General features: G+C 48.5%; 1 protein-coding gene across 2 annotated transcripts in view; it reads right to left on the minus strand.

Moving 5' to 3' along the window:
- FBLN2 (fibulin 2) overlaps positions 1–13,842 on the minus strand; it is a 100,895-nt gene that overhangs the window by 62,814 nt on the left and 24,239 nt on the right. For both annotated transcript variants that reach the window (XM_019718395.2, XM_019718394.2), the window contains exon 2: positions 1,967–3,325. In XM_019718395.2, coding sequence (XP_019573954.2) covers positions 1,967–3,325 — 1,359 coding nt within the window. The remainder of the gene's footprint in view (positions 1–1,966; positions 3,326–13,842) is intronic.

A 13,842-nucleotide genomic window follows, 5' to 3' on the forward strand; every position in this document is an offset into this window, starting at 1 on the left:
GCACAGGCTTTGCTCAGGAGATACCCAGCAAGACTCACAGAACTTGACAGGAGGGAAAACGGAGCCCAGGCCTGTTAAGAGGCAGCAGGGTGGATAGATGGGAATGCTGCAGAAATCCCAGAGCCCCCTCTTGCCCCCAGATACCTCTCAGGCATCTCCCTCACAGCCCCCAGCCTGAGAACTAGGGCTATACTAGTCTACTCACGCCAGGGCCCATCAGCATCTGCTCACTGTTGACACCTAATGAAGGTTTGTAGAGTGAATGATATGGGACTGAACAAGACACAGACTCCCAGATGTAGGAAGAGATCTCTAGTTGAGACAAGTCCCCAGAACACTCTCAGAAGGGACACAGAAAGAAAATGGAGCTGGAGAGGAGGGTCAGACAAAGATTCAGGGAAGGCTTCCTGGAGGAGGACCTACTTGTGCTAGCTGGGAACAGTGTGAGCCCATGGGTGGATCAGAAGGGAGATGACGCTACAGGATGCTAATGGAACGGCAGGGAAACAAGTACAAGGAGGGCAACTGATAGAGGGGTTAGCCACAGAGCCCACATTGACTCACTCATTCATTCACCCCAACATCTGCAGTACCAGTTGTGTACCAGGCCCTGCTAGAGGCCCTTGGACACAGCAGAGAAGATGGCAATGTGGCCCCACCACACGTGGCACTAACACTCTACTAGGGGAGACAACATTCAACACGTTACTGTACTATGATGTCAAGTATTGCTAGAAGAATTACAGCAGTAAGAGAAAGGCAAGGTGTTCTTTTAGCTGGTGTCCCAGGAAAGCCTCTCTAGGGAGGTAACCTTGAACAGAGAGCTGAACGGAGGGAAGGAGTGAGCCACATGGACACCTGGAAGAGCATTTCAGGGAGAGGAAGTGGCAAGTGCAAAGGCCCTGAGGCTGCAAGGTGCCTAGACAGGAAGCGAATGGGGCTGAGCAAAGTGGATGAGAGGGAGAGCTGCTATGGACTGTTTATCCCCCACCCCAAATTCACATGAAATCCTAACCCCAACGGGATGGTATTTGGAGCTGGAGCTTTCGTGAGGTGATGAGGTGATGGGGGTGGGGCCCTCATGATGGAATTAGAGCCCTTATAAGAAGAAACACCAAAGAACTTGTTCCTCCTCTGATGCATCTCAGATAAGACGTGTCCTCGTCTGCTCTGCCATGTGAGGACACAGTGAGAAGCTGGCCATCTACAAACCAGGAAGTGAGCCCTCAACAGATCCCAATCTGCCAGCACCTTGATCTGAGACTTCCCAGCCTCCAGAACTGTGAGAAATACATGTGTGTCGTTTAAGCCACCCAGTCTACGGTATTTTTGTTACAACACCCGAAACGGACTAAGACAAAGGTTATGGAAAGGAGGTCCAGGAGGTCACGGGGGCAGACTGTGCAGGGAGGACTTTGGTTTCTACTCTGAGTAGGTGGGAGCCAAGGCCCAGGAGGGACGAGAACAACTTATGCGTTAACAGGACCAACAGGAAGAGGTGGCAGACCTGGTCCTAGGCTCTTGGAAAGAGCCCCCATGAGAGAACACATTCTTTCGCTGCTCAGAGACCAAGATCACAGCCGTGACTGGGGGCTCCTATGAGGGAGGATGTGAGAGGCAGGTGCCCCAGGTCTGTGCAACTCCCCACTTCCTGCTGGAGCATGGTAGACCCCACCAGGCCCAACCTGAACCTCAGCAGGAACCCCCTTCAGGGACGGCCCCCAGCCCTGATGAGGGATGCCCACTGGGCCCCCACCACGGCCCTGTAGCTTGTAGCCCAGGACTGACTGTGACTCGGCCTCACCCCCACCCATTCAGTCCATCCTCAGGAGCTACGTTCTATCCCATAGTGTGGGGCCCCACAGACCCAGCCCCCCCATCCCAGGCAGGTGTGCAGGGACCTGGGGCACTGAGGGTGCCCTTCCTCAGAGTGAGTGCCCCTGAGGGAACTAAGAAAAGGTCTTACCTTTAGGGTCACCTCTGGGGACAGAATGGACAGAGTTGGGGTCTGTGTCCTCCTCTGGCTGATGGGGCAGAACCGGTGGCTGCCTGGGAACTTCCAGGGTGGGTAGGACCTGGGCTGCCTCATGGAGAAGTGTGGTCAGGACGGTGTACGTGCTGGGCCTCGTCGGGCCTCCGGGAGAGCTTGACGTAGCCTGAGGCTGGAGGACACTGGCTGTGCTTAACCCCAGGACAGGTCCAGCTCTCGCTTGCCCTGCGCTTTGCAGGACGGCCTGGGCATCCAGGATAAGGTTCTCTTCGGGCCCTGCTTGGACATCTGCGCCTTCCTCTTGGACAGGGAGACTGGGCCTGGCTGGGCCTACAGTGGGAGGCCCATCGAGCCCCCTGAGGCCACCTGCTGCCAGCTGCTCCCTGCCAGCTACTGCCTCCCTCTCCTCCTCCCCTTCCTTCTGGCTGTCCTCTGTCACTCTCCTAGCTTTGGCCTGCACAGGCGCTGGCGGACCCAAGGCAGCAGCCACTGTGGGCCTGGGGAGGGCAGCCAGCCAGGGGGTGGCCTGGATGGCAGACAGTGGCTGGCTCCCGCCTCCCAGAGCAGCAGGGCCCCCTGCACCTGCCTGGAGCTCGCCTGCCAGGGCCGCTGCCGCTTCTGCCTCAGCTACTTCCTGGTCATAGCTGTAGGGGTCTTCATAGTGCCGCTCAGTGTCACCCTCCTCGGCATCTGAGAAGTTCCCGGTGGTAGCAGTGGGCATGGCCTCGGCATCTCCACGGCAACCAGGGAGCTGGTAGCAGATGAGTGCCCCACCGGTGTCAGGACAGTGGCAGGCCCGGCAGGGTGGCAGGTGGACCGTGTGGCCAGCAGCATACTTGCGACCACTGTGGAGGCAGCCCACCTGGCCACACTGCGGGCAGCTGTCGGCCGCTACCACAGCCTCGATGCAGTTGGGTGGGAGCTCCGGGCACAGCATGAACTGGCAGCTGATCTTGCCACCGCCTGGTGGGCAGGAGCACTCGGTGCTGCCGAAGTCCACGAAGTAGGACTGGCCGGCGGGCACGCGGCCACGCACGAAGCCGCCCTGCAGGCAGTCGTAGTACTGGTAGCCCTCGCAGGCGCAGCCCTGCTGCACACACGAGGCGCAGCAGGCTCCGGGCTGCAGAGCCTCCTCGATGCAGTTCTCCAGCGGTGGACACTCCACGCCCGTGCAGTCCTGCCCAGGGGCTGCCATGCCCACACCTGCACCCAGGGCCAGGGCCAGCGCCAGCGCCAGGGCCAGCTGGACTCCCGCAGGCTCCCCGAGCGGCACCATGGTCCCACAGCCAGCCCAGGTGCCACCTCGAGCCAAAAGGTCCCCTGTCCTGCGAGGCCCTGGGGGAATGGGAAAGGACACGTGTCAGAACCACACGGGGCCCACACATGTGGACACATGCACCCCCTGGCACACAGCCCCGCACGTGCACATGGCCACCCTCCCGCACACGTGGGCACCCCATGCACTCAGTCCCATGTTCCCAAGCACACACTCCTGGTCACATGTTTGGATGCACACAGGCTCTGCCACACGTGTCAAAGTGTCACAGACAGGGGCTTCCACAGTTGTCAGGCATCACAGGTGCCCTGCCCAGAGTGCAACATGGCCCCCTGAGGGAAGCTGACCCCCCACCTTCAGCTGCCTTCTGCCACGTGCCCTCTGAGTGGGACCTTCCTGCCCAGTCACACACTCGTGCCTGCACTGTAGCTCGGTCACACTCCTTCACCAGGGCACACGTTCAGCAGGCCTGGGCACTCTGGGTCACATACCCTCCATGACAGGCACCCACAGTTGCTCACGCACCTGCCCCAGGTCTCCATGCACAGTAACGCAGCCTGTCTCACCCACAGCCTCACCCACAGGCTGGGATACCATGCGTGTTTTCACACACACACAGTCCCACACATGTGCATGCACACACACACTACCACCCAAACAATTTCTCCCCCCAAGTCCAGCACATTCACCAGCCTTCCTCCCAGAGGCCTGTGGCTGAGGACAGAGGACATGACCAGGTGGAGGCAGGGCAAGGACAGGCCTCCCAGGCCTTAGTACAACCAGCCAACCCCCACGCCACAGCCCTCAGCAGGCCCCAGGGCTCAGCAATGCTCCCCAAGAGAACCCCTGGGACCACAAGTTTAGCCACTGGGGACACTCCTACCAACTCCTCAGCTGCCCCCGAGAAGGTTGGCACCATTCCCAGAATTTCCCCTGACACTCGCTGCTCCTGGTACCCCTCACAGCCCACCCACACCTTTCAAGTCCTGTCTCCTCTCCCCCATGTGCAGCCCTGGACTCACTCTCTCTGCCCCCCTCTCCTCAGCCCTGGGACACACCCCCAGCTCCCTGCCCCACAAACTCCACTGCTGCCCTTTCTCTGCAAAGCCAGTGTGATCTGAGCGCAGCTGACCGACACAACAGAGCCCCAGACCCTGCCCCTGCATCCGGTCTCCAGCAAGGAAAGGTCCAGACTCCCTGTGGTGGCTGCTCGACCCTCCTCTCTCTCAGGCCCTCCCATGACACTCCTGCAGGGCCCTTTACTTCCCCAGCCCCTCCTCTCCATCCTCGACAGGCCACTCGAGTGCCACCTTCCCGCCAGTCCTCATTCTCCACCACCACCCCCCATGGCTCAGGGGCCAGGCCTGCCAGGCTGAGGCTGTGTGCTCCTTGGCCACAGACAAGGGCTCCTTGCCCACCCACTCCCAGTCCCCAATCCCAGTGACTGTTTGCAGTCACTTTGCTGAAACTGCCCAGTTATTTTAAAAGAGATAAAAAGACAATGAAGTGACATCTCTAGTATTTTAAGTGCTTCTCATTTCGAACCTAAAAATAACAACTTCTTTAACGTTTTTGACAAAGGAGAAAAGGAAGCAGAGGGCAGAGCCCATGCCGAGAAGCCACTTTCCGAGGATGGAGAGTCCCATAGGGCCAGTGCACTCAGGAACAGCTGCTGGGAGAGCTGGGGCCTGTAGTCTCCAGCGACAAAGCCCATCACCCTCCACATGGAGATGAGGTGGAGGGTACAGAGGCCCTTGACTCCACTCTCAACAGTGCCATTTAAAAAAGGAAACCTTTGCAAACTGAGACCTAAACCCTCCTCCTGCCCTCTCTTGCCTTTCTACTCATCACACACTCACGTGAACAGTACTTTCTAAGAGGGAAATTGTCCCACCGGAGGCAGGCAGCCTTCTCCCAGAAGACCTCGGTGCCCAGCCAGGCCCGCCGTACCCACCCACCGCACCTTGCATTCTCCTGTAAACCAGTCCCCTAGCTCTGCCCACCTTCTTGGCCCCCACGGTGGCCTGGCCCTTGGCCCCCACAACTCAGAATCATGTTGTACCACAGCCAGATGATTCTAGATCTTGGGTTCATCCATCACCCCCAGCCCAGGCCCAGAGCAATGATAAAGGTCGGGCCCTGACTTGGTATTCTCCTCATTTGCTGTGCAAACCTAAGCAAGGCCCTTGCCCTCTCTGCATCTGTATATAATGAAAAGGTTCTACTACACCACTGCTCATTGCTGGGGTCCCACAAGCACTATCAAGCTCATGGCTCCATTTTTTGGCCCATGTGGGTGGTTTTCAGTTTTAAATCAACTGCCAGCATTTACAAATTGGAAATGTTCACATGAAAATTCAGGTTTCCAACTTCTCTTGAAAACCATGGGATTTAGAAGAACAACGGCACAGAAATGGCGGCATGAGGAGAGCTTCTGGAAATCTTCCCTGGAAGTTACAACAAATTGAACAGCTATGATTCAACAAAGGACTCCCTGCACATCACACAGGAATGCCAAAGAGCCCCGCACACTGAATCACCTGAAGGTGGGGGAAACCAAGCCAGCAACGGGGGGTGGAGGGGGTGTGCAGACACAGGCTGTGGGCCACAGGGCGCAGCCCGGAGCTCACTGCAGTTGCAGGAGAGGGAGGAATCCAGGCAGCAGACGCACTCCCTGTGGCCTACACTGCTGCCTAAGGGGTCAGCATATAATACAACTGAACCCAGTATTCAGGGCAGACACCTCGGACGGAGCAAAAACCAAATACAGAAGAGTGAGTATGGTGGCTTAAGCCCTCACTGACGGGCAGAAAACAAAGACACGGAGGCTGGCCTACTCCCCAAACACTCCCAGGGCTTGCCCAACCCACACCATCCCCGTGTTAGAAGAGGGCTCTAGAAGAAACGGTGGCAGTGTCAGATTAAAGAACAGAATGTCTACAGCCCTGAGAACTTCACTGACATTCCTGCAGATGAACAGCGCAGACAAATGAGAGGGAAGGAATTGTAGGGGCAAGACAGCTGTAGGGGGTAGTGTTGTGATTTCAGAAGGTCAGAGCTCTATTGCCCTCCACATCCCCCCACAGAGGCAGTGTCCTAAGACCCAGGCGACCTGCTCACAGAGAAGCCCACCTTCCAGGGAACCCCCATTGCGTGAGAAGCTATAACAGTGCAAGAGAAAATATAACACTACAACGTGAAAGAAAATAAAAGACTGCAGCAGGAGAGAAAAAATAAAACATTCCAGCAACACCTACTGGAAAGCAAAAGAAAGACTTCTTTCAATCAACACGCTGAAGAACCCACTGCTGTAATGAAATAATTCATTAATATCCAAGAATAACCAAGGTAACAAAGCAGCTCAGAAAGAAAGTGAAAAGTCTCCAGAAAGTGAACTTAAAGACATGGAAATATGTGACTTAAATGACAGAGAATTCAAGATCGCAGTTCTGAAAAAAGTCAGTGAGATATAAGAAAACACAGATAGGCAGTTTAACGAACTCAGAAACACAATCAAAGAACAAAATGAACATTTTACCAAAGCGATTGAAATTTTAAAACAGAACCAAGTAGAATTTCTGGAGGTGAAGAAGTCAATAAAAGAAATGAAGAATGAAATAGCCAGCTTAGGTAGTAGGGTTGACCAGATGGAGGAAAGAATCAGTGACATCTAAGATAGAAATCTGGAAATGACACAGATCGAAGAAGAAAGAGACTTGAGAGCTAAAAGAAATAAAAGAACTCTACAAGGACTTTCTGACTCCATCAGAAAGAGCAATATAAGAATAATGGACATACCAGAAGGAGAAGAAAGAGAGAAGGGAACAGAGAATATATTCAAACAAATAGTCGACAAGAACTTCTCAAACTTGTGGACAGAACTGGATCCTCGAATCCAAGAAGCAAATAGAACACCTAATTACCTCAATCCCAACAGACCTTCTCCAAGGCACATTGTATTGAAGCTGTCTAAAATCAACGACAAAGAAAGAATCCTCAAGGCAGCCAGGGAAAAGAAGACGGTAACTTACAAAGGAAAGCCCATTAGATTATCATCAGATTTTTCAGCAGAAACTCTACAAGCCAGGAGGGAGAAGAATCAAATATTCAAACTATTGAAAGAGAGAAATCATGAGCCAAGAACAATATATCCAGCAAAGATATCCTTTAGATATGAAGGAGGAATAAAGACCGTTTCAGACATACAGAAGCTGAGGGAATTTTCAAATACACGACCTGCATTACAAGAAATACTGACGGAATCTACTCAATCTGAAACAAAAAATCAAAAGAATACAAAACTATGAGCAGTATTACAAACAGACAGTCAAAACCAGGAAATAGCAATCCATACACAAAATAGGGCACTACACATTTAAACATAACATAAAGGGTAAACAAGAAAAAAAAACATTAAAAAAAGGAAAAAGGAAACTTGCTATTACAACTCAGAAATCAATTCACAGCATAAATAGGGATAACTTGTTACAACAAAAACATAAAAGGGGAGACAGTAAAGATCTGAACCTGCAAAGGGGAATGGAGAAAGGAATCGTGCTGAAGAAAAAGGACTACTGTATATATATATGAAACTTTCTGTTACATAAACTTAAAGATAACCACTCAAAAACAACCACTACTGAGATATATTACATAACATAAAAAGAAAGAAGAAAAAAGAGGGGGGAAATATCATAGCACCACGCTGAAATAACCGACAGAAACAAAAAGGCAAAAAACAATGGAGACACCAAGGCACCAGAAAAGAAAAGACAGAACAACAGGAATTCCCCATACATCAATAATCACCCTAAATGCAAATGGACTGAACTCACCAATAAAAAGGCACAGAGTAGCAGATTGGATCAAAAACCAAACCCAAAACCATATGTTGCCTCCACAAGACACACCTCCAGCTACAAATAAGACTCAAAGTGAAAGGGTGGAAATTGACACTCCAAGCAAATGGTACCCAGAGAAAATCAGGTGTAGCCATACTGATATCAGATGAAACAGACTTCAGGGTGAAAAAGATAACAAGAGACAAAGATGGACATTTCATAATGGTGAACGGGACTGTACAACAAGAAGACATAACAGTCATCAATATTTATGCCCCCAATCAGGGAGCACCGAAATATACCAAGCAACTACTAGCAGAACTAAAGGGAGAAATTGACCAAAACACAATTATACCAGGGAACTTAAATACATCATTGACAGCTATGGATAGATCATCCAAACAGAAAATAAATAACGAAATAGCAGCCCTAAATGACACATTAGATGAAATGGACATAATTGACATTTATAGAACACTTCATCCTAAAACATCAGACTATACATTCTTTTCTAGTGTACGTGGAACATTCTCAAGGATAGACCATAAATTGGGACATAAAACTAGCCTCAGCAAATTTAAAAAGATTGAAATCATACCAAGCATATTCTCTGATCACAAGGCTTTGAAATGGGATATCAACTGCAAAAAGAAAGCAGAAAAAAACCACAAATATGTGGAGATTAAACAACATGCTTTTAAAGAACAACTGGGTAAAAGAAGAAATAAGAGATCAAAAGATACATAGAAACAAATGACACTGAAAATACATCCATCCTATCAAAATTATTAGGATGCAGTGAAAGCAGTGATAACAGGGAAATTTATATCATTACAGGCCTATCTCAAGAAACAAGAAAAATCCCAGATGAATAACCTTGCGCTACACCTTAAAGAACTAGAAAAAGAACAAATGAAACCCAAGGTCAGCAGAAGAAAGAAAATAATCAAAATTAGAGCAGAACTAAATGAAATGAGAACAAAAAGACAATAGAAAAAATTAATGCGACAAACAGTGGGTTCTTTAAAAAGATTAATAAAATTGACAAACCCTTGGCTAGACTCAGTAAGATAAAGAGAGAAAAGACACTAATTGACAAAAATCAGAAATGAAAGAAGGGAAGTTATCACGGACGCCACAGAAATACAAAGGATCATCCAAGAATACTATGAAGGACTATATGCCACCAAATTCAATAACCTAGAAGAAATTGGCAAGTTCTTAGAAACATATAGCCTTCCAAGGCTGAACCATGAAAAACTGGAAAATCTAAATAGACCGATCAACAGTATGGAAATTGACTCAATCACCCAAAACCTTCCCAAAAGCAAAAGTCCAGGACCAGATGGCTTCACTGGTGAATTCTACCAAACCTTCAAAGAGGATGTAATACCAGTCCTGCTCAAACCAACATTACCCTGATACCAAAACCTGGTAAGGACAACACAAAAAAAGAAAATTACGGACCAATATCTCTAATGAATACAGATGCAAAAGTCCTAAACAAAATTCTAGCAAGTTGAATAAAAAGAATGCATTAAAAAGATTATACATCACGACCAAGTGGGGTTCATCCCCGGGGCACAAGGATGGCTCAACATATTCAAATTGATCAATGTGATATATCACATAAACAAAATAAATGACAAAAACCATATGATTGTATCAATAGCTGCAGAAAAAGCATTTGACAAGATACATCCATTTATGATAAAACACACTTAATAAAAGGATATAGAAGGAAAACACCTTAACATAATAAAGGCCATATATGACAAACCCTCAGCTAATCTCATAATTAACGGTGAAAAACTGAAGCCCTTTGCTCTACGTTCAGGAACACGACAGGACTGTCCCCTATCACCTCTGCTTTTCAACATAATGTTGGAAGTCCTTGCCATAGCTATCAGGCAAGAGAAAGAAATAAAAGGCATCCAAATTGGGAATGAAGAAGTTAAATTGTCACTCTTTGCAGATGACATGATGCTATATACAGAAAACTCGAAAGACTCCACCAAAAAGCTATCAGAGGGGCCGGCCCGGTGGCTCAGGTGGTTAGAGCTCCATGCTCCTAACTCCGAAGGCTGCCGGTTCGATTCCCACATGGGCCAGTGGGCTCTCAACCACAACGTTGCCGGTTCAACTCCTCGAGTCCTACAAGGGATGGTGGGCAGCGCCCCCTGCAACTAAGATTGAACACGGCACCTTGAGCTGAGCTGCCGCTGAGCTCCCAGATGGCTCAGTTGGTTGGAGCGCATCCTCTCAACCACAAGGTTGCCGGTTCGACTCCAGCAAGGGATGGTGGGCTGCGCCCCCTGCAACTAGCAATAGCAACTGGACCTGGAGCTGAGCTGCGCCCTCCACAACTAAGACTGAAAGGACAACAACTTGAAGCTGAACGGCACCCTCCACAACTAAGATTGAAAGGACAACAACTTGACTTGGAAAAAAGTCCTGGAAGTACACACTGTTCCCCAATAAAGTCCTGTTCCCCTGAAAAAAAAAGTGTACACGTTAAAAAAAAAAAAAGCTATCAGAAACAATCAACGAATATAGTAATGTGGCCGGCTACAAAATCAACGTACAAAAGTCCATTGCATTCCTATACACTAACAATGGAATTTCAGAAAAAGAAATTTTTGAAAAAATTCCTCTGCAACTGCAACAAAAAGAATACAATACCTAGGAATAAACTTAACCAAGGATGTGAAAGATCTATACACTGAAAATTTAACGACATTTTTAAAAGAAATTGAAGACACAAAGAAATGGAAAGACATTCCGTGCTAATGGATTGGAAGAATCAACATAGTTAAAATGGCCATATTACCCAAAGCAATATAGAGATTTAATGCAATCCCCATCAAAACCCCAATGGCATTTTTTAAACAAACAGAACAAAAAATCATCAGATTTCTATGGAACCACAAAAGACCATGAATAGCCAAAGCAATCCTAAGAAAAAAGAACAATGCTGGAGGTATCACACTTCCTGACTTTGGCTTGTACTACAGGGCTACAATAATCAAAACAGCATGGTATTGGCAGGAAAACAGACACATAGACCAATGGAATAGAATCGAAATCCAAAGAAATAAATCCACATATACATGGGCAGATCATTTTCGACAAAACAACCAAAAACATGCAATGGAAAAAAGACAGCCTTTTAAATAAATGGTGCTGGGAAAACTGGAAAGCGTCATGCAAGATAATGAAACTAGACTGCTATCTGTCACCATGTACCAAAATTAATTCAAAATGAATCAAAGACCTAAATATCAGACCTGAAATAATAAACAGCATAGAAGAAAACGTAGGTACTAAACTTATGGACTTTGGGTTCAAAGGCAATTTTATGAATTTGACCTCAAAGGGAAGTAAAAGCTAAAATAAATGAATGGGACTATACCAAACTAAAAAGCTTCTGCACAGCAAAAGAAACCATCAACAAAAAAAGAGGCAACCAACCGAATAAAAGATATTTGCAAACAACGTCTCCGATAAGGGGCTAATATCCAAAATACATAAGGAACTCATGCAACTCAACAAAAAGACAAACTACCCAATTAAAAAATGGGCAGAGGACATGAACAGAAACATCTCCCAACAAGATATACAATCAGCCAACAGACATACGAAAAAATGTTCAACTTCACTAACTATTAGGGAAATGCAACTAAAACCCACAATGAGATATCACCTCACCCCAGTCAGAATGGCTATCATCAACAAGACAAATAGTAACAAGTGTTGGAGAGGCTGTGGAGAAAAAGGAACCCTCATACACTGTTGGTGGGAATGCAGACTGGTGCAGCCGTTATGGAAGGTAGTGTGGAGGTTCCTCAAAGAATTACGAATAGAATTGCCATATGACCCAGCAATCCCTCTCCTGGGTACCTACCCCAAAAATTTGAAAACATTTATCCATAAAGACATATGTGCTCTGGTGTTCACTGCAGCTTTATTTATTGTGGCCAAGACATGGAAACAACCAAAATGTCTTTCAATAGATGAATGGATAAAGATGTGATATAATACACAATGGCATATTACTCTGCCATAAGATGAAATACTGCCATTTGAGACGTGGATATATCTTGAGATTATTATGCTAAGCAAAATAAGTCAGACAGAAAAAGTTGAGAACCATATGACTTCACTCATATGCAGGATATAAAACTGAAAGCAACAAAGGAACAAGACAAACAAAGAAACAAAAACTCATAGACACTGACAACAGTTTAGTGGTTACCAGGGGTAAGGGAGGAGGGAGATGCTAGAAGAGGGTAAAGGGGGTCCAACATATGGTGATGGAAGGAGAACTGACTCTGGGTGGTGAACACATAATATGATATATAGATGATGTATTATAGAATTGTACACTTGAAACGTATGTAGTTTTATTGACCACTCTCACCCCAATAAATTTTAATTTAAAAAAATTGTTTTTTAATGAAAGAAAACCACTGAGCCCTGGCTACCCTGAGGTGTCACACAGGGAGTGTGCTCTTGGTTCCCACCCCAAGAAGCCTAAATGGCCTCTCTGCTCACTCACACAGAGCTGGTTATGTTTGAACTCAGGGTCTCCCCAGGCTCACCTCTGAAACAGGAAGTCCATGGTCATTCCCACTGTGGCCTCCAGCTGGGAGAAGAGAGGTCTGGACCCCCTGCACACTGCTCAGAGCCCCTTGGTGCTCTCTGAAGGTTGTGTGCCCATCCACAAGGGGGATGGGACCGGCTGGGATGTGTCTGGAGGAGGTGGCCCAATGGGGAAGGGCCCAGGCCCCTTTGTGTGGCCGACCTGGAGAAGAGCTGCCTCAGGGGTCCCTGGCACATCTCTATAGCTGCTCTGGATGGGTCATAGGCTCATGGCTGTGTATGGGGGTGGGGGTGGAGGGACAGAATCAACTCCATGTGGGGAAAGCTTTCTGCAGGTCAAGGACAGACCAGGCTGCTAGGGAGAGGGGTGAGCTCCCCATCTCTGGAGATAAGCAAGCAGGACCAGGAAATACTCATACAAGTGAGAAGTAGGAAGACACAATCACTACATTACTGGTTCTCAGATTTGAACTTGTCCCCCACAGCATGTGGCCCCTGAATGTCCAGCTTCTACAGGGTGGAGGTGGACACCCCACCTCCAATCTGAGAAGAGCCAGAAGGAGAGGACTGAGAAAGGGGACCTGACCTCTCTGCAGCCAGACTGGTCCGAAACAGCCTGTGGCCAGGCTGCCTGACGCCTGAGAGCTGGGTCGTGGGGCACACAGTCCCAAGGCAGGAGCTCACCAGGGCCAGGGAGACACAAAGGCAGAACCCCCACAGGCTCTGCCCTACAGTCGCTGACTGAAAAGCTGGATAATGCATGCACCTTAATACTAAGAGACCATTACCTAAGACGATGATTATAATGCCAGCTGACGTAAGTGACCACTGGAGTAGACACTCTGGACAGCAGCACATATTCAATTAAGCCCACATGAGCAGTGTATGATGCCAAGTTCTCGTGCCCGGTGAGCTACCCAAAGACATCAGCACTGGGTCTACATGCCCACGGTGGTCACCGGGTATTCGCGTGGTGGTAGGAAGGGACCCGGCAGCGGTAGGCCACTATGCCGGTACCTGTCCCCAGGTCCACTCCCACCCTTCTCCACCCTGCTCTGCACCCAGGAGGCCGACCTCCTCAGACTGCACCCCAGGTTCCTGCATCCTCCAGTGGCAGCCCTGACAGGAGCTCA

Source organism: Rhinolophus sinicus, linkage group LG01, assembly GCF_036562045.2.
Source record: "Rhinolophus sinicus isolate RSC01 linkage group LG01, ASM3656204v1, whole genome shotgun sequence".
Taxonomy (NCBI): domain Eukaryota; kingdom Metazoa; phylum Chordata; class Mammalia; order Chiroptera; family Rhinolophidae; genus Rhinolophus; species Rhinolophus sinicus.